General features: G+C 41.4%; 2 protein-coding genes across 8 annotated transcripts in view; one reads left to right on the top strand and one right to left on the bottom strand.

The window, feature by feature from the left end:
* CMSS1 (cms1 ribosomal small subunit homolog) overlaps positions 1–22,358 on the bottom strand; it is a 364,144-nt gene that overhangs the window by 223,896 nt on the left and 117,890 nt on the right. The gene's annotated exons all lie outside the window — the stretch shown is intronic.
* The window catches only part of FILIP1L (filamin A interacting protein 1 like), a 121,657-nt gene continuing 104,296 nt past the window's right edge, over positions 4,998–22,358 (top strand). Inside the window, exons 1-3 of the mRNA XM_073307517.2 lie at positions 4,998–5,071; positions 14,995–15,268; positions 18,519–18,692. Of these exons, the coding sequence (XP_073163618.1) occupies positions 5,052–5,071; positions 14,995–15,268; positions 18,519–18,692 (468 nt within the window). The 5' untranslated portion in view covers positions 4,998–5,051. The remainder of the gene's footprint in view (positions 5,072–14,994; positions 15,269–18,518; positions 18,693–22,358) is intronic.

Genomic DNA, 22,358 nt, shown 5'->3' with positions numbered 1-22,358 from the left:
ATGAAACTTTCAACTGGTCTGCGCCTCACCTCTTTCTGGACCTCAGGACAAGTGTATACATTCTTAATGTGCAATGCATCTCCTCCCATTTTTCCCTGCCTGTCCTTCCTGAACAAACTATAACCCCCTATTCCAGTATGCCAATCATAACATTTATCCCATCAAGTCTCTGTGATGCCAATTATGTCATTCCTCTTGTATAGATACCTAAGATGTTGGGGGAGTCTGCTCATTGTTTTCCCTCTCGTTGCTCCTATGACCCTAATATAATTTTCCATTCCTCCACAACTTCCAGCTCTCTGGCAAAGTCACCTTGTATACTTAGCTGTGGGTGTTTGCCACCTGCCACTTAATGTCTAATCCCTTCTTGAATCCTGCTAAACTCTCTGCCTCAGTGATATCCTGTGGTAATGAGAGCACCACAGATTAATTGGGGGGCCATTTGAAAAAAGTATTTGTTTAATCAGCTTTGAATTTGCCATCTTTCATTTCTCCTGAATGTCTGATCTCATATGCTGAAAAAGAGAAAACACAAGTTTTCAGTCTACCTTCTCTATACCATTCTCTCTTCTCCTTTAATAAAATGAAATAAAATAAAATAAACCTACATGGGTCATATTTATCTTCAAGTATTGTAAAAATGTAGGACCTGAGTCTTTCTGCTACACAGTTGTCTTTTGTCCAGTTAATTTTAGGGTACATAGATAAAGGCTGCATTTATGTACATAATTTGTAAAGTAGGAACATTTTCTTTTCATGTACCAGTATTTCCAGCTTTTGCTTTGAATAGTCCTGTAATTACAGAATAATTATATATGGAAAGCTAACTTACAGCAGCTGCAGAATAAATAGTAAACCACAAAAGCTATATTAAATAATGTGGACTGTGTCTTAAGCTCATAAAAAAGGCAAAAATACACATACTTGGAATGCAACCTGGTATAACAACTGAAATATAAGAAAGTTGCATTTTATTTCAATGGGTGATACTGAAGATAGCAGGTAAGCATGTCATCTTTGTTAAAAAGGGAGTAAAAGATAATGCAGCCCATAGTTTTAAATGCTTACAACTGTATTTTCTAACCAAATTTCTTCAGATCACATCAAAAGCACTTGTCCTCACTGAGGACTAAGTTCCATGGTAAGTTCAAAGTATTAGAAAGAACCTATTTCAAAAGTGTTTGAATATAAAATAAGCATATGAAATCATTTAAATAGTGAAAAAATATTCCCTTCACACACTGATCTCTCATGAGCAATTGAATGTAGTTAAACGAACCTCCCCTCAAGCCACTTTTGGGAGAACAAGCAAGAGAAATTTCAATTAAGAGCAACCTATCTCCCTCTCCCCAAAAATTATAAACTCCTGAAAACAGGGCCGTATAATGGCAGAGTCTTGTCACTCATCACTACTTTACAGCCAAGTTATAATACACAGGTATCAAATGATTTAACTTCAGAATCACTGATTCTAATTTTGCTTGCATTGAAATCAATAGCAAAATCCTCAAATGGGCCAAATTCAGAGTAAGTCTACTTTCTTCCAGCATCTTCAGCATGTAAATTATACTGGTACACATTCTCATCCCTCCGACTACCATCCACGTACAAAAGCTGAAAAGCCTTTACTTAATCTAGAGGAGTTACAGCTGGTGTAACAAACAGAGGTGTGTGAAAAAGACTGGTTTAGCAAGAAAAGCAACTAACAGGAAGGTCTAACATAATCTGTGTGTCTTTGGGTGATGGTCTAAGTCATAGGATATATTTATGCAGCAGTTGGGAATTACACTTCCCAGATGCTGTGTAGATGTACCGTAAGGGGTGCCAGAAGGTGTAAATTAACACAATCTTAGACTCATCTCTGAATTTGGCCATTGGCTTCAGGAAGAAAAAGATTGGGCCCTATAAGGGTGCTATAGATTGGGAATGGGTGGACAGTTTTGTTAATGAAGTTTGATCTAATGCATAAGGAGGTTTGAAGTCTCTAAATGGAAACAAGCCTCTTTCAACAGATTAGAAACAATTAAACATGAATGCTTAATAGCACTTAACATTTCTGATAATGCGAATGAACTTTGACATGTGTTTTGGGTAATTGTAGCATGCATTCCGAGTGCTGTATGCTGTGAATACCAGCTCTTGAGTTCTCAAACCACAATATCAACATAAAATTGCTTCTAAATCAGTGGCTCTGAAACTGTGGTCTGCAAGCCACAGGTGAGCCACAGAGTACTCGCTATTCATATGATGAGGGCTGACTGGACACGTGGTATTGGCTCTTTCTCCCTGTTTCCAACTGTTACATTGAATTATATGAAGCTAATAATATATCACATTTATCTCCTAATATCACTTTGCCATGTAAGCAACTGCTTAGCTACAGCAAGAATGTATGCCAATGGGAACAGAAGAGACAGCCCATGTGAACATGACTGGGAGGGGAACAGATTTATGACAATACAAGGAAAGGTGGCTGGTGTAATCATAATCCGCAAGACGATCTTTCCATTAAAATGTAATCCACACTATGAAAGATTTGGAGATCCCTGATCTGAAGATTAATGCTCAAAAATTTAAAACTGACAGCAAGAGATCTTATTGAAAAGTAGTTAGAGGGTATGCATGATATCTGCAGAATTCTAGTTAAAAAAATAAAAGACTTCCTATGCCAATTCAGCACAGTCAGTCAGTCTGACCTTCAAGTGATCCTTCTAGACCTTTCCCAGGCTCTCCATAGGTTTAAAAAAGGGAGGAAAGGCACAAGCTAAACTGAATTTCCATGGCCCACTGCCTGATTCTTTGGTACATGAATGGCATGAATGATGCAAAGACTCAAGTCTACCCATCAGCCAAGGAGAATTTTTTTGGAGACGTGCTTTAAGTGCTCTTTTGCTCGCTTATATTGGCTTCCAGGGCCAGATCTCAGCAAGGTATAGTGATGAAGGAACCTAGCTTATAGGGAAGGAGGGTGCATCACACCCCTTTTACCCTGAGCACACTGTTATGGAAGAATTCTCTCCGATGTATTTCAAAGACCCGGTATCATCCTTTGACCCAGATGGACCCCCCCAGCCGAAGAGATGGTAAACTGAACATTGGTCAGTTGAAAGAACATGCCAGGCTCCACCACAGAAATGGCTTTCAAGGTGCTCTCTCTCTCTCTTTCTTTCTTTCTTTCTTTGGAAACATTTTGTGTGATCTCTTGGAGCCAGATTCTTGCCTGGTTTGAATAACTACTCTCCTGAATTGTGTAAGAACTGCTGCTGCAGGATCCTTGAGAAGCTAAGACCAGGGGTCCCAAGTTTTAACAAGACCTTATTACAAAGAAAAACCCAAGTTTCTTGTTTACTCTCCTTGTGACAGCAGTTTGACTCTCCTGTGATACCATGCCAAGAGACTCACTGGGGAGCAACCAGGGGACCTGTCCTGCCCCTAGATTTCCTGGACACCTAGTTCCATCTTGCAGACCCGGTGGAGGAACGGAAGCGCTTGCTGAATCCTTGAAAGCTCCCAGGTGAGTTAGCTGTTGAAGAAAAGAGCTCTCTTGTTTTGACCATATCCCTTTAAATAAGAGAGGTTTAAAAAAAGAAACACATAATTCCTTGCTTAGTCATGGATTCTTGGAAGGAATATCAAGTTCTCAACAATTCAGGATCCTTACCATGGGATTAATGGAAGACATGCTCCTGTGAGCAATTTTGTTAGCTTTTAAGTCAATCACTGGCTAAAGAGAGAAAATACTGATGGGAAAAGGAAAAAAAAAAAAGATGGATGTTTCTTAAAACCCTCCGGTGTCTGTGGTGAAGTCATCTCTGCAGGATATTTCTGTCTTTCCCACAAAAACAGTGGGGATTTCTGAGCCACCTGCTTGTTCACTGCTGCCAAAGAGACAAATGCAGTTTCATCTCTCACACAATATGACTGAGAGGGTGGAGACCAAATTAACGTCATAGAAACATTCAATCACCTGTTATTGTGGCTCTTAAGGAGACCATATTTTGATCCTATAGATTAGCCCATCACTAAGATTTCTTTCTTAAATGTAAAAGAACATTCATGTTAGGAGATAAAAAATACAATTTTAAAGACCCCAGCAATGAGAACAGATCCTAAGGTCTCAAACCTATTTGAAGAAATTACTTCCCTCAACTTTGGTTTTCCAACTGGATTGGGGAGAAGGGAGGGGAGAAAAGAAATGCTGCAATTTAACACCCACTCAATTCAGGTCTGACAATGTGACTGCAACAGGGTCTACAGAGCTGCACTGCATCTGGTAAGCAGGGATATCATCACCCTGCCACGTACACCAAGATGCCTCTGCAAAGACTACCAAGGAGGCAGACAACACATCATCTGAAGGCAAGTAAATGGGCAGAGATCATCTAGGTGGCCAGCACGAGTTCCACATGGGAATGATGACAAGCTTAATAGGTAGCAAGCACCTGATCCCCTTGTAATGTTGTAGCTAGAGTGTACAAGTACCATTGCTCTCTAGGGTCTGTTTTACAAGAGATAAATATTAACACAGAGAGATGCAAGATGGCGTGCTTTGAGTCAGGTCTCCTCCTCCTCTCCTTACCCAGCTGCTACCAGCTGTCACTCTGTGCTCTCGTACCACTCTAGTTGTTGGTACAGAGTAATGGGGAGCCTGAGTTAGCTCAAAGGAAGAATATACCATGAAATACGAACAGTTGACAGCTCTGTCCTCCAATGAGGATTATAGGGGAAGTTAATGTAGCCTCAGTATGGTGAACTACCATCTCTGCTACAAGAGGGAAGAATGTTTAACCATGTTGCAACACCTCTCTGCTGTAAACAGGTCCTCTTGGTGTGGTTATTATAGTGTACAGCTGACAGAGGGAAAGATTTTCCACTCATTAAGCTAATGTTCAGAACCCTGGCTCTGAAGAGATGACAGACCCTTTTAGGGTGCCATGAGACAGTTGATATCTAGAAACTTCATGGTACTATTAAAATTTTGTCCTCTTTATTTTCAAAAGAAAGAAGAAGAAGAAGAAGAAGAAAGCTTCTAACTTTCACTTGGGTGGAAAATGTTGCTCAATGTAAAAAGGTAAAAACACAAAGTTAAAAGTTAAAAATGACTTTGTTCCAGTTTATAAGTTACACTGAAGCCATTCAAAAGCTGACTAACCTTACAGAAAACCAGCCCGATCTGCACTACAATGGATTATCTCTCTGCAGTGGCCACAGTGTAGTACGCTGCAGTCAGTGGTCTGTCTAAACTGTCAAGAGCCCTGAGAAGGTCAACCATTAGGTCATGTTGTAACTGGGGGGGCGGGGGGGGGAAGGCTCTGGCAGTTTGGAAGAGAAAGGGAAGAATTTCAAGATGGGTGGATGAAGTCTATGTTTTTCACTCCTGCAGTAGTTCTTTGTTTGCTGTACAAAAAGGGACCAGTGTCTGCAGAAACATGAAGTTTTTCAGTTCTGGGTAATTGTAGCATGCATTCCAAGTGCTGTATGCTGTGAATACCAGTTCTCGAGTTCTCAAACCACAATATTAACATAAAATTGCTTCTAAATCAGTGGCTCTGAAACTGTGGTCTGCAAGCCACTGGCGAGCCACAGAGTACTCACTATTCATATGATGAGGGCTGACTGGACACATGGTATTGGCTATTTCTCCCTGTTTCCAGCTGTTACACTGAATTATATGAAGTTGAAAATATATCACATTTACCTCCTAATATCACCTTGCCATGTAAGCAACTGCTGTAAGAACTGAGGTGGTTCTTCAGTCACAGATGTGCATTTCCCAAAATATAAAATCAACTGACAGCATGAAAGTAGAAAGAAATCACTCACTCAATATGCAACCTAATAATTTGTGTGCACGAGTATTCATCTGGCCTCTCACACAGCTGTAACATTGACTGGGACCCAAAGTAGCCTAGAACATCCACTATGGACTACGCAGCAAGCCAGCACAATACGTTTTTTTTTTTAAATCTTATCTTCACAAACAATGTGGGAAGGAGGGTGAGTCACAGTACAGATTGATGTAACTAACTGGAATAGTCTTTGCAGCCTAATTCCTAATTGTCCCTGATCATGCGTTTAACTTTATTATTTGAAATACACATTCTACGATGTGATACAGTGATAGCAATAAACTTGCTTGATAAATAAAAAGCTTAATTTATAAACATATCCTGGAAAAGTACAACATTCACCCACTGGCAGGCAGGCCAGCTGCCATTACCACACCAAAACAACACCAACAACAGAACTTTAAAATAAATAAATAAATAAATAAACCACCAAAGTTCATGAATAAGTGTAACCAAGTAAACCATGTGCAAGACAGAAACTCCTTACTATGGCATGTTCCCTGTTCTCCTTTCCCGATTTGCTACGCAAGTGCTGCCAGGGAGCGGGTGGAGGCATCCACTGGGGAGGGAGCAATACAGCGGACTGCATGGGCCAAAGTTGCCCTGCCCAGCTGCTCATGGGGCCTGCTTGCATGGGCCACCCAGCCATAGAGATTTCCAGATGTTTCTGGACAGTGTCACATGGGACTCAGGCCGTGGTGTGGGTGATGCAGCAGGGGCTGATACTCGTGGTCATTAGTGATACCAGCTGCTCAAACAGCTCTCTTTCTGCTGAGCTCTGTCCTCCTCCTTTGCCACCATTCCTGTTCCAGGAACTGTGAAGCAAGTGCCTGCTCCCATGCTGAAACCCTATCCTCAAGCTGTGTAGCCAGCCTCTGACTTCAAACATAAGTTCATCATGGAAATGCTTCCTCTTAGAATGGTCCATGAAAGTACATTGGCCCAGGCTTCTGCTGCACGGTGGAGGTTCTGTAGCCTGTAGAAGTCAAGGGGCTGGACTAGGACAGAAGGTTATTGTCTCAAATAGCTCAGAGCAGGAGAGCAAGAAAACTCCTTGTGGAATTCCAAGGACATAAAATGTTACTTTTCCAAACTAAACTTCAGTATATTGTGAGAAGGATGCTTCAGACCAAGAAGCTCCCTGGACACAGCCTGGTTAATCATAATGAAAGAAGAGAAGAGACAAAGGTAAGTTAAAAATTCAAAGCTGTTTATGGTTTTCTAAAAATTGCAAAACTACTTGGATTTTGGGTGCGGGGACATGCTAAAAAAAGCCTTTTTTTTTAAATCATTTCAGGTCTTCCCATATTTTGGTGATGCCCAAGTGGTAAGGGGAGATGCTATTCCAAGCTACCAGTGGGACACCTGCAGTGTATGCAACAGAAGTATTCAAATGGATGGTGACTGAACAGCACATCTATGAGTGGAGTGGGCTGGTCAGCTACTGAGGTATCCCTGGAAAATGCACCCTTCCCCAAAATGTGACTACCTATCTGGAGTTCCTGCTTTGGGAAAAGTCTGCATCTTATCAGCACCAGGAATTGGGTCAGAATTCATGAGGGAATCAACAGGATGCTTGCTGCACTAGCTTCCACATAGCTTAGCCAGTTATGGCTGAATGGAAACACATACAACTACATAGCCTCCCTCCTAGCCCTGCCCCACCAGGCATATTTCTGAACTAAAATTTCAAACCCCAGTCGAATTTGGGAGAAATTATTTTGTCACCTGTGGACTGACTTTAACTAAAATGGACTAGATTCATGAATGAAACACATTTACACACACACACACACACACTCATGAGTTCACTGTTTCCAAGTGGCTCATTCCACCATTGAATGGTTTGAGAGTGGTATACTAACAAGTGTGGCAATGTGAGGTTATTATTTTTAAGAAACAGGAACAGCCCAAACAAATAAAACTGCGCCTTTCCAGTAAAAATTCACTTTCAGGGTGTTTTTACTGCTTGCATTCCCCGGTCGTCATTTTTAACTCCACGTGGTGGAGTGGGCTGGCGTGTGTGGAGTGAAGGCACTGGAATACAATCCGCCATTAGCGGATACATGCACCTAGCTGGGGCTTCTCTTAACTTTTGCACTGGTTCATAGAGCGGAAATCCCTCCCATTCCTATATTAATAAACTTTAAAATGGAATTTACCAGGCTCTACGGCAGCTTCCATCCCTTCCTTTGTCTGCTGCAGGGTCCAAGGCAGGCTTTTCCTTCGGGGGCCACCAATTATCTCCTCCAAGTATGGCCCCAGGATGTGCTGCTGCTGCTTCTACAACACAGCCTCCTGGGGGACCAGTTTCAGCAACAGAGTCACTTTACTGCCCACACTTGCCGGGGGCTGCTGGATCCCATCAGTCCCCATGCTGGATTCTGGGCCCAGTAGGGCACCATCCTGGCTGACAAGGTCATCATGCACCACCGCTGGCTCCATGCTCGGCATCCAGTCAAACTCCTCATAAAACAGACATGATGTCAGTGAGTTGTGGTTCTGTTCCCTGGTTTTGCTGTACTCAGTCTTGAGCCATTTAATCTGCTCCCTGCGCTGGTCACAGTCTGGTAAATCTCCAATGCTGCCAGTCTTCATTGTTTGCTGGTAGGTGTGGTCATTCCTGTACTCTTGCTGAAATCCACTGTTTCGCTGGCCTTGCACCAGAGAATTACCAAACTCTGGCTCTGCTTCCATGACCATGAAGCAGCGCACTTTGCAAAAGCTTTCTTCTGGTCAGTTTCCACTGCAAACACAGAAGGCTCTCTGATGATGTGTTTGCAGTTTGGCAGTCAGAAGACAATGGAAGGGTTAAATGCTGACTCACTGAGCTGCTGCACTACAGCAAGTGGGGTTGCTTCCATTTTCAGTTCAGTGGATTGGAGATTGTTGGGATAGAGAGGACAAAGGAAGTTGCCCAATGGATTGTGAGATATTTCTGGTGGACTCCCAGGACCCAAGTTGCCGGGGGAGCTGCATCCACACTGCAAAGCAATAGGGCTCGAACCTTGGGTTCCAGCTTCACCCTCCACCCACACAGGGTCCTAGGAACCTAGGTCCAAACCTAAGTCAGAGATCTGTGTGTAGATGGAAGGGGGCTTTGGGATCAAGCTAGAGTCTGAGCCTGAGCTTATATTGCCGGGTACACATATCCATATTACACTCATTAACATGATATAAATTCTTGAAGAGATTAACAGATAAAATAGATTAGACAGATAAAACAGTACATTAATAACAGCAAAACATGGGCCTTCTTCAGACACAGTAAAACAACTTTAAAGTAAACTTAAATACTACTTTAAAAAGTTCCCAAATATTCCATTTGTGTCTAATCCTTTTCATTGCTCACTGAACCTAGGACACTAAACTTTCTAAACTACTACATGCCACAAGGGGCCACAGCAATGGTTCCCTCAACCCATGCAGCAATATTGTTAACCTATCCAACTATACTCTCAGCCCAGCAGAAGCAGCTGTCCTATCTCGGGGCCTCTCCTTCTGCCCCTTCACCCCCACGAACATGATACAGTTCTGTGGTGACCTAGAATCCTATTTTCGATGTCTCTGACTCAAGGAATATTTCCAACACACCTCTGAACAACATACTAATCCACAGAGACCTCCCTACCAACACTACAAAAAGAGAGATTCTAGGTGGACTCCTCCTGAAGGTCGAGACAGCAGACTGGACTTCTACATAGAGTGCTTCCGCTGATGTGCATGGGCTGAAATTGTGGAAAAGCAGCATCACTTGCCCCACAACCTCAGCCGTGCAGAACACAATGCCATCCACAGCCTCAGAAACAACTCTGACATCATAATCAAAAAGGCTGACAAAGGAGGTGACGTTGTCATCATGAATAGGTCACAATATGAACAAGAGGCTGCTTGGCAGCTCTCCTACACCACTTTCTACAAGCCATTACCCTCTGATCCCACTGAGAGTTACCAAAAGAAACTACAGCATTTGCTCAAGAAACTCCCTGAAAAAGCACAAGATCAAATCCGCACAGACATACCCCTGGATCCCCAACCTGGGATATTCTATCTACTACCCAAGATCCATAAACCTGGAAATCCTGGGCGCCCCATCATCTCAGGGATTGGCACCCTGACAGCAGGATTGTCTGGCTATGTAGACTCCCTCCTCAGGCCCTACGCTACCAGCACTCCCAGCTACCTTCGAGACACCGCTGACTTCCTGAGGAAACTACAATCCATCGGTGAACTTCCTGATAACACCATCCTGGCCACTATGGATGTCGAAGCCCTCTACACCAACATTCCACACAAAGATGGACTACAAGCCGTCAAGAACACTATCTCCGATAATAACTTTGTGATAACTTTGTGACTTTGTCCTTACCCGTAACTATTTTACATTTGGGGACAATGTATACCTTCAAATCAGCGGCACTGCTATGGGTACGCGCATGGCCCCACAGTATGCCAACATTTTTATGGCTGACTTAGAACAACACTTCCTCAGCTCTGTCCCCTAACGCCCCTACTCTACTTGCGCTATATTGATGAAATCTTCATCATCTGGACCCATGGAAAAGAAGCCCTTGAGGAATTCCACCATGATTTCAACAATTTCCATCCCACCATCAACCTCAGCCTGGTCCAGTCCACACAAGAGATCCACTTCCTGACACTACAATGCTAATAAACGATGGTCACATAAACACCACCCTATACCGGAAACCTACTGACCGCTATTCCTACCTACATGCCTCCAGCTTTCACCCTGACCACACCACATGATCTATTGTCTACAGCCAAGCTCTGCGATACAACCGCATTTGCTCCAACCCCTCAGACAGAGACAAACAAGATCTCTGTCAAGCTTTCTTACAACTACAATACCCACCTGCAGAAGTAAAGAAACAGATTGATAGAGCCAGAAGAGTTCCGAGAAGTCACCTACTACGGGACAGGCCTAACAAAGAAAATAACAGAACGCCCTAGCCGTCACCTTCAGCCCCCAACTAAAACCCCTCCAACGCATTATTAAGGATCTACAACCTATCCTGAAGGATGACCCAACACTCTCACAAATCTTGGGAGACAGGCCAGTCCTTGCCTACAGACAGCCCCCCAACCTGAAGCAAATACTCACCAGCAACCACATACCACACAACAGAACCACTAACCCAGGAACCTATCCTTGCAACAAAACCTGTTGCCAACTGTGCCCACATATCTATTCAGGGGACACCATCACAGGGCCTAATCACATCAGCCACACTATCAGAGGCTCGTTCACCTGCACATCCACCAATGTGATATATACCATCATGTGCCAGCAATGCCCCTCTGCCATGTACATTGGTCAAACTGGACAGTCTCTACATAAAAGAATAAATGGACACAAATCAGATGTCAAGAATTATAACATTCATAAACCAGTCGGAGAACACTTCAATCTCTCTGGTCACGCGATTACAGACATGGAAGTTGCGATATTACAACAGAGAAACTTCAAAACCAGACTCCAGTGAGAGACTGTTGAATTGGAATTGCAAATTGGATACTATTAACTTAGGCTTGAATAGAGACTGAGAGTGGCTAAGTCATTATGCAAGGTAACCTATTTCCCCTTGTTTTTTCCTCTCCCCTCACCCCCCCAGACGTTCTTGTTAAACCCTGGATTTGTGCTGGAAATGGCCCAACTTGATTATCATACACATTGTAAGGAGAGTGATCACTTTAGATAAGCTATTACCAGCAGGAGAGTGGGGTGGGGGAGAGAAAACCTTTTGTAGTGGTAAACACCCATTTTTTCATGGTTTGTGTGTATAAAAAGATCTTCTGTACTTTCCACAGTATGCATCCGATGAAGTGAGCTGTAGCTCACGAAAGCTTATGCTCAAATAAATTGGTTAGTCTCTAAGGTGCCACAAGTACTCCTTTTCTTTTTGCGAATACAGACTAACACAGCTGTTACTCTGAAACCTGAACCTAGGTAAATATTTTGGTTAGCAGATTTAACAGAGTTGCTGTGTTTGTATTCAAGTATGCCACAACAGAGTACTTCTATGCGGCAATGGCTCTGTTCAGTGGAAAATACTCACAGTTCTTGGGGCTAAGCATACACTGGAGTATTGCAGAGACCCCATCTGCCTGGGCAGCTGACCTATTCAGCAGAAGGTCAGCTTGCCTTCTCAGGCATAAAGCACCTTGTGTTAGTAAACTAGTGACATGTCTTGGTGATTAAGGAGTTGCCTTGACAGACTCCAAAGGGGGTCTCAGCCGGCCCTCTTTGGTTGTGAAGAAGGTACATGGCATGGGTCCCCAAGGATATGTGCGTTTGTGTGTAAAAGCAGGGGGAAAGGGAGGGGAAGCACAGATCTTGCCATTTCTGGTCAGACCATTGCTCTATCAAGTGCAGAATCCTGCTTCTGGTTGTAGCCAAAACCTAATGTTTCAGAAGGTGAAAACTTCCTATAATACACCTGGCCTACAGGACAGTTCTGTACGTGGGGGAGGAAATGCCTTCTTGAGCCCTGGAATGATCAGTTTAAAATAAGCAGGAGCTGCGGTTTTGGGTGCTGCATAAAGAACATGCAGAATCCACTAGAAGAAAAATAAAGCAGGCTTTGTGCATCATTTATGCATTTCATGGCATGCTACACGTGCAGCATAATGGTGTATTAGTGATCAGATAATTGGATTTACTACATCACCCCTGTATTTGTTGATATGATTCTTATTGACCACTTTTACTGTGGTAATGCCTAGACTCTAGAGGGCCAGGCCAGGGCCCTATTGTGATAGGCATTGTACAAACATATAGTAAACAACAATCCAGGTATTAAAGCGGTTACAATCTAAGAGACAAGACATAACAGGCAGATAATACAAACAAGCATGTTGGGTGGGGTGGGGGACGGTGGGTGGAGGGTAGTGGGATAAGAAACACGGCAACATAAATATTAGGATAAGCACAATACCTAACCAATCAAGCAGTAATCACAACATGCCACCTGTCTAGCCATTATTAGGTTGCAGTCTTCTGAATATATTATATTGAGGAGGGACTTGAAGCAGAATGTGATGCTGGCCTTACAATGAGCTCCTACCCCAACCGTATACTAGTAAAAGCAAAACCTGATAAAACAGGTATCCCAAGCACTTTGCCTCAAAACTGGTATATTCTGGCTCTGGGAGACCAGAAGGAATGTTTCCTCCTGTGGTGACTTTAAGAATACTTTAAAATTATTATGTGTCTATTACAATGGGACTTTATCACCACAGAAAATTTCCAGTGATACAGAATTCCACTTACCTTTCCATAATGTTCTTAGTCACTTTTAACTAATCAACCCATGTTTATGCTGAAATAAAAGCTCTCTCCCCTCTCCTACTCTTTGAATCCTCCTACTGCAGTGAAAACACAAAAGCTACTATATATGTTATGATCGCAGAAGCCGACTTTATTTAAAGATGTAAACCCAGGATTAGGATTTCCATTCAGGATCAGACAAAAGGAGGAACTCTGCTGGAGTATTCTTATTCATAGATTCACAAATTTTGGCCGGAAGGACCACTGTGACCATCTAATCAGACCTCCTGCATAACATAGGCCATAGGACTTCCCTGAATTAATTACTATTTCAAATCCAATAGATGTGATGGAACTAGAGCAGATCTTTTAGAAAAATGTCCAATCTTGATTTAAAATTTGCCAGTGATGGAGAATCCACCCCAACCCTTGGTAAATTATTCCAGTGGCTAATTACCTTCACTATTAAACATTTTCACCATTTTTCAAGTCTGAATTTATCTAGCTTCAATTTCTGGCCACTGGACCTAATTATATCTTTGCTTGCTAGATTGAAGGGACCTCTATTATCATGTTTCTGTTTCCCCTACAGGTATTTATACATGGTGATACAGTCATCCAATGACCACCTTTATGAGAAGCTGAGTAGGTTGAGCTCCTTGAGTGATTTAATGTTTGTAAGAGTATTAATTAATTGACAACAATGTTTAGGATGTAGTATTGATATAAATAATAGCACTCAGAAGGCCTAGTCAGGATTGGGGCTCCATTAGGCTAGGCACTGTCATCTGTGCCTTATCTCAAACTAGGATTGCCAAATTTTGGCTGGATGTATTCCTGGAGGTTTCATCACATGACATAATCTTTAATTACAGATTAATCTTTAATTCCTGGAGGACTGGCAACTCTAAAAGCTTACCACCAAAAAAGGGAGATCTTTAATCCATAAAGATATCCAATAACAACAGACAGAGTACGGTACATTATACATTGCTTCTCAGTGAAAATACTCTTAATCCAAATTGCCCTATCTACAATGTTTCTATCTCAAGTGAAATTCCCATAGTCTATATTTCACACTGGAATTTGGGTTTCCTGTGATGCAGACAGACAATATTTCAGCAAGGCACAATGCACTACTTAAGATCCATTTAGACCATCAGGGCAAAGTTCATCCCGATGCAGTAGGTTCACACAAGCTCCTAGGGACATACTGACCAACATTATCAAACTAATTTCAGAGAACGGTGGTGGGCCAGGGGCACATGACATATGCCTCCTTGACGTGTCTCTGCTGAATGTGCACAGTGGTCAGAGTTCTGGCAAGAGCAGTATGACCACAGAGATACCCAGCACTACTTTGCAACCAGTCAACGTTCCCTCTCTCCTACCTGTCTGCTGCAGAGCGCAAGTGAGATAGCCCGAATGGCCAGTGTGCGAGAGCGCCTGCTTGCTATTGCCGGGGACGGGACTAGCTTCATGCACACCAACCAGAGAGCAAGAAGTGCACTAACCCCTCCAATTCTCCCTCGGGGCCCAAAGTAAGGCACCTGAGAAAGGAATTGGAATGCCTGGTGCCAAGCAGGAGAAAGCGTATTGCTATTGCAGGAGATAACATTAAAAAAATCAGGAGTTGGGAAGACTCCCATTTACAAGCAAAAAGCTTCCAACACCCCAGGAGACTTGGTCAGTCTGCTTATGAACCATTTACACCATTAATATAGGACTTCTGTTCCACTTAAGTGGCGTACGCAGACTTTTGTGGACCCTCTGTTCTGAGGTAAATGCCACCACCGGTAATTCTCTATGTTCAATGATGGTTAAAATATTTCACTTTTTCCCCCTTCCTTCCAGCTCCAGGGACATACACATGCGCTCCAGAAGTAACAGCACAGAAAGTCCAACCAAATCAAAACAGTGCCAGCAAAAGATAAGAGGCCACCATGAGGAAGATGCTCCTTATGCTGGGAGAGTAAACATGAAAAGGGGACAAAATGAGAAAGAAACCAGCACCATCCTAAGAAGCCCCGAATCTGAGAAAAAACAAAAAAGATATTCCGAGAAAGGAGAGGACCTCTCTCGAGATGACCTGCTATTTCTTCTTAGTGTGCTTGAGGGTGAATTACAGGTGTGTTTTATGTTCCAAGTTGTAGGTTCATTGCATAATCTACTCTAAATATATGCTTTCCCTCACCCCTCTTTTAGATAGTACACCTATTTTAATTGGTGCAGGTGTACAAATGCAAAATGTAAGAGTACATAAAATATTCATCCATACACCACAGACAAGAACTCCCAACCCAAAACAAACACTAGACTTTCCCTACTCATCCCAGTATATAACATATTTGAAATATATAGGTGTCATCATGGAAACGTCTTAGTGGCTCAATGGTCCCATTACTCTCAAAGTGTGCAACTACGTGTGAATTCATTCCTACAGACAACAGGTAAAACTTTAATTCCACACAATCCCATCTGTATTCAGAATATAATATATTTGTTATATAACTATTTTAGGAATGTTTTAGAAATTTAAAAAACAGAACTTTTATTGGGGCCATTTCTTGTGTCCTCCTGTAAAGCCAGCTGCATTAGTTACTTGGAGTACAACTGTACAGGATTCAAAGGGAGCAATAAAACCCCCTAAAAATGTCCTAAAATAGGTTTACAATAGCTTAAAAGGTCCATTATATCAGGCCTTACTGGGCTAGGAATGACTGCTGGCTCCCACCATGGCCATGAGATATTGGATTTCAAAACTGTGACTTTTTCTATATGTAAAAGCTCTCAATGGCCCAGGGCTGAATGCTGCCCACCCTGGGCAAATATAATTTGGGAGTGAGAATGGAAGTCTGTATTCGCAGAAAAAAGGAGAAGAGCTAGGTGATTTAATAAAAGTAGCGACAGCTGTTTGAAACTGCTCATGAGTTTGGAATGTTTGTGAGGAGAGATCAGGCAAATTGGTCAAAAGTACATGATAAATGGATTTATCACATGGTTTCACAGTTTAACTTCTCGACATTACCTATGCGAGTACTTTTATTATTAATATATGTATATGTAGACACACATTAATATTATATATATTCTGCGTGTCTGTTTATTCAACTGGTCATTCACACATAAGCGACCAGTTGAACACAGATACACATGCGCACCCTCCCAGGTCTACTGTCAATTCTTGTAGCATATGTTATTTTGGCCCTTTCCACAGGGAAATTCCGAGCAACCCTTTCCCCGCTCCACCAATACTGGGCCCAAAACACAGGGTGGGCTATTTCATATGAAATCAGGAAGTGATGTGTGTGTTAAGAAAAACACTGTAGTATTAAACTTTTTCAAAGTCATCACCTGTTTCTCTGCCTTCTCTCTAAATTTAGATCAAGACCCAGATTTCCCAAACACTCTCTCTGAAAATGCAGTTCTAAGCAAATACATCTCTGTCTTGTTTAAAAAAAAAAAAAAAAGGGAAGAAAAGTCCAACCTTCTCAGTACGTTTAAAATTGAAATGGTTTAAATTAAAAATATGAACATACTCCAGTATGTCACTGCATAATTTGCCGGTTGTTCCTATAGGTCAGAGAGAAAATACTTTTGCAGAAAAAAAAGTAGGAATGCAATTTTTTGGATTCCTGATTTGCTAGTATACAGTACTGCCAACTTCAACCCTTCCAAAATTGTGATTCAATCGCCAAAAATCATGAGATTATCTTAAAAATTAGATTTTAAAAAGTTTTAAATCTTGCATCTTTTATTTGCCTTCTGTTTTCTGAGAGGAGATTACTTGAGTCACTTTTTCAGCTTTTCTCCACCTCCAGGAGAGTGAGAAACTGGTTTTTTTTTAAAGCTGTTACTTCATGAGAATCTCATTACTCCAGAGGCTGGACCTTTAAGAAAAACAAATAGTATGACACTCATGATAAAGTCGTGAGAGTTAGCAATATTGGGTGTACAACCTGAAAATGCCATTACGAATTTTTTCTAGAAACCCTAGTATAGATTTATTTTAAGTGACTTGGCTTTCTGCCTTTCCTTTTGACATTTTCAGAGTTAATATTAACAGGCATTCCTCCCCCTCTAACTTCTTAACATCTGTCCCCATGAAGGAGTAGGAAGTTATTTTTTAAAATTGCATGGTATTCGCTTTTATTTGTTTTATATACCTATATCTTGGTATATACCTAAACCTCTCAAACACAACCTTTATATACCTATACCCATCAAACACTATAGGCTCCCCAGAAATACAAGCAATGTGTTTCCACAATAGCCTTTGTTACACAGTAACTTTATAAAAGGTACAGTGCCTGCTGTTTTGTCCCAGAACATATGCAAACATACTACTACGTAAGCGAATTACCACTCTACTCTTAAAGAGAATGTTGGCAATTATGGTATTATATACAGAAAAATACATACAACTAAGTATACAGAGTGTGTAATGTACACATATGCAGCCAAAATTTTCAAAGATGACTAGATTTTTGGGTGGGCAACCTGAGACATCTTAAAGAGGCCTGGTTTTCAGAAAGCAGGGCTCAACACTTTCTGTAACTCAACATCCTTTGAAGTGCCTTGAGGGGGCACCCAAGATTGAGGACTCTAATATTATTAGTTACTTTTGAAAATCTTGGCCTTATGTATTTCTCACACACACACACACACACCCCTATAATCTCTCTCTCTCTCTCTAACACACACACACACACACACACACACCACACACACACACGCACGTCACTTCTGCCAGCTTTAAGGGCAATTAATCTTGTTCTAAAGAGCTGCCATTATTGCATGCTTTTGGAATGCATGTTGTGAAAGGTCACATCCTCTGCACCATGTACCTCACTAGCTTCAGTGAACAAACATGTACATGTAACAATAGAAGCTGACTACCTCCCTATCAGTTTAAACAACAAAAGCTGCCTTTGTACCCTGTGTGAACAGAGAATGCAAAGCTTCTTGGCTTCCCAAAGTACATTAAAAACTACATGAAAATCTAAAAATAGATGCCAATACCTGAAATGACATTTTGTTCTAAATTCTCGTACAATGAAAAGTATGTGTTCGTACAAAAACTGAGTTACATAATCTACTTTTAACAAAATATTCAGTATCACAGAAAATGTACCTAAAAGCTCATATTTATATATATATATATTTTTAAAAAAAGATTAAGCATAGGATTTTGAAAATACAAAGACCAGTATTTCTCTTATAATTTTAAAGAGTTCACTTTACCAAATATCTCAAGGGTACTTAACGTACAATTTGAAGAACTTTAAAAACTATTGCCAAATGTTAATGTAGAAGCTACTCATTGAGCATGCCAATACATAAAACTAATTTCACTGGAATTCTTTGTGTTTCTGCAGGCTCAAGATGAAGTCATAGGAGTTCTTAAGGCTGAAAAAATTGACCTGGCTTTGCTTGAAGCACAATATGGCTTTGTTACTCCCAAAAAGGTATTAGAGGCACTCCAGCGAGATGCTATCCAAACCAAGGTTGCACAATGGCAAGAGGATATCTATGAAAAGCCTATGGGAGAGGTATGCATAGTATTATACAATATACACACAGAAGGACTAACCATATTGCCATCAAAGTCAATAGCAGAAGTCTCATTGACTTCAGCAGGAGAAGGATATTGCTCTCAGACTGCACATCCAATATGGACTATCAGGTAGTAGAGCAAAGTACAGAATACACTTCGCTGTAAATTACAAGGCATCATGGTCTAACTGATTTAGCATGGAGCAGAGACCCAAGACATTCTAACCCTAACTCCCACAGCAATTTGGTACATGACCCTGGAGAAGTAATTTAATCTCTCTGGGCAAAATTCAGCAGGTGAAACTCCATTGCAGTCTATACATTTAGCCCACAAGGTTTGTTTTCCTCATAGTCCTCATGCTGGAAGGGCATAACGAGTGGGGTCTCACAGGGATCAGTTCTAGGTCCAGTTCTATTCAATATCTTCATCATTGATTTAGATAATGGCATACAGAGTGCACTTATAAAGTCTGCGGACGATACCAAGCTGGAAGGGGTTGCAAGTACTTTGGAGGATAGGATTAAAATTCAAAATGATCTGGACAAACTGGAGAAATGGTCTGAAGTAAACAGGATGAAATTCAATAAGGACAAATGCAAAGTATTTCACTTCAGAAGGAACAATCAGTTGCACACATACAAAATGGGAAATGACTGCCTAGGAAGGAGTACAGCGGAAAGGGATCTGGGAGTCATAGTGGACCACAAGCTAAATACAAGTCAACAGTGTAACGCTGTTGCAAAAAAAGCGAACATCATTCTGGGATGTTGTCATAAATATAAAGGAAAGGGTAACCACCTTTCTGTATACAATGCTATAAAATCCCTCCTGGCCAGAGGCAACATCCTGTTACCTGTAAAGGGTTAAGAAGCTCAGCTAACCTGGTTGGCACCTGACCCAAAGGACCAATAAGGGAACAAGATACTTTCAAATCTTGGCGGGGGGGGGGAGCGGGGGGAGAGAAGGATTTTGTTTGTGCTCTTTGTTTACGTGTTTGTTCTTTCTTGGGACTGAGAGAAATCCATCTTCTCCAACGCATCCTAATCCAAGTCTCCAATATTGCAACCAGTATAGGCAATCCAGGCAAGGCGGATTAGTTTATCTTTTGTTTTATGTGAATTTTCCCTGTGTTAAGAGGGAGGTTTATTCCTGTTTTCTGTAACTTTAAAGTTTTGCCCAAAAGGGAATCCTCTGTGTTTTGAATCCGAATACCCTGTAAAGTATTTTCCATCGATTTTACAGAGGTGATTATTTTGATTGGTGAGGATTATCATCAAGCCTTCCCCAGGAAAGGGGGTGTAGGGCTTGGGGGGATATTTTGGGGAAAGATGTCTCCAAGTGGTCTCTTTCCCTGTTCTTTGTTTAAAATGCTTGGTGGTGGCAGCATACTGTTCAAGGCCAAGGCAAAGTTCATACCTTGGGGAAGTTTTAACCTAAGCTGGTAAGAAGAAGCTTAGGGGATCTTTCATGCGGGTCCCCACATCTGTACCCTAGAGTTCAAAGTGGGGAAAGAACCCTGACAGATGTATTAGCAGGAGTGTTGTAAGCAAGACACGAGAAGTAATTCTTCCACTCTACTAAGCACTGATTAGGCCTCAACTGAAGTATTGTGTCCAGTTCTGGGCGCCACATTTCAAGAAGGATGTGGACAAATTGGAGAGAGTCCAGAGAAGAGCAACAAAAATGATTAAAGGTCTAGAAAACATGACCTATGAGGGAAGATGGGAAAAATTGATTTGTTTAGTCTGGAAAAGAAGACTGAGAGGGGACATAACAGTTTACAAGAACATAAAGAGTTGTTACCAGGAGGAGGGAGAAGAATTGTTCTTCTTAACCTCTGTGGATAGGACATGAAGCAATGGGCTTAAACTGCAGCCAAGGAGGTTTAAGTTGAACATCAGGAAAAACTTCCTAACTTTCCAGGTGGTTAAGCACTGGAATAAATTGTGTAGGGGGAAGTTGTGAAATCTCCATCACTGGAGATTTTTAAGAGCAAGTTAGACAAACTGTCCGGAATGGTCTAGATAATACTTAGTCCTCCCAGGACTGCAGGGGACTGGACTAGATGACCTCTCGAGGTCCTTTCCAGTCCTATGATTCTATAATTCTATGCTTATTTACTTCACTGGAAGAGAGGAGGGAAGTTGTAGTAAGTATTGTTAATGTCCACTCAGACCTTTAAAAATTAGCTTAATAACTATGTTGTTTATTGTATCAGTTTGCTTTCTGGAGGACCAAATTCACATCTGGTGCAAGCAGACATCTCCACTAGCTTCATGGGAATTTCTCTGCTTGTGCCAGGTGTGAATTTGGTCCAAAGGGCTCAACCCTGAGTCCTTGCATGCTCTAAGCTCCAAACGGAAGTTGTAGGTGCACAACAACTGTAGGATCTGGCTTTTTACTGTTTATTAAAATTACTGAAGGTTACAAACTTCATCAAGGCAGAAATACAACACGGATAATTAGGCAACAGAAGTCGTCATTTCTGAACTATGTTTCTCTGAACTTAAATTGTGGCCCCCCCGCCCCCCAGTGTATATCACTTACATAAAAAAATCTCTTTATATCTATTAATCCAAATAAATTCTTGAATGTCCCCCCTTTCATTCTGATAAACATGATTTTAGTGCTCATTATAGATTACTGTTATTAAAAAAAGTAATGAACAAAACTTCTTCCACCAAGTGTTTTCCAGTCTCTGCAACAAAAACATATCCCAGGATACAGAGTTCGTTTCACAGAAACTAATGTCACGCAAAAGGTCAGGGACTCATTTCAGGAGCTCGAAGGTTAAAATCTCTAGCTATAATCTAAAACAGATAAAGTTAAATTGCAGAGGTTAATTTATTTTAGAACACTGTGTCATTAGGTCATAGATACTTTGAGTATGAATGGAAATGATTTGAAAAACAGTCAAAAGAAGTTTAAAAACTTTAAGTGCAGTCTGCTATTTTGCATAAGTTTAGGCACAGGTTTTTCCTTCTAACACTTTAATGGCACAAAAAGGATTTTTTAACATCACTGGACTTAGCAGTTACAAAGACAGAGGTAAACGTTCTGAGCATGGCAAAAATGATACAGATCCCTGGTACACCGTACATTTCAGTAAACCAAAGGACTGTCAAACTGCGTAGAATTTTTTTTCCATTTTATTTATTTATTTTACGTTTTAGGGACAAATTTCAGTTTGTGTTTGCTTTTTGTAAATATGTATGAGAAGTGAGGGACAACCACACTATGGGAAAAAGGGCTCTGTGAACTTCCTCATGTAGCTCTGGCAATCTACCTCAGCCCTGACCTGTAAAATGCCTGCTGTTCTGGCTTCTCTTGAGCGTTTTCTCCCAGTCTTGACAAACTACGACACAGGTTTATGATGTGGATCAACACCTTCAAGGAGCTAAGTGCAGAATGCCCACACTCAAGTTAAACTGTGACTCGACTCAAATGTTAAATCCGATTATGAGTACCCCTAAGGGCAAGAAAAATACACTGCTTTCTCCCTCCTTGAATAGATTCCAAGAGACACTATAGGGGCAGGGAACTTGGCTTTTTAACCAGGAAGAGTTGGAGGATCCTCATGCAATCTGATTGATCTCAGAGCATCTTACGGCTTGTCTTGACTACCACTCAAGTCAATGTAACTTACCTCGCTCCGGGGTGT

This window comes from Lepidochelys kempii, chromosome 1 (assembly GCF_965140285.1).
Source record: "Lepidochelys kempii isolate rLepKem1 chromosome 1, rLepKem1.hap1, whole genome shotgun sequence".
Lineage (NCBI taxonomy): Eukaryota > Metazoa > Chordata > Testudines > Cheloniidae > Lepidochelys > Lepidochelys kempii.
Note: the sequence above shows the minus strand (reverse complement) of the source record. Positions and strands in the feature narration are given on the sequence as shown.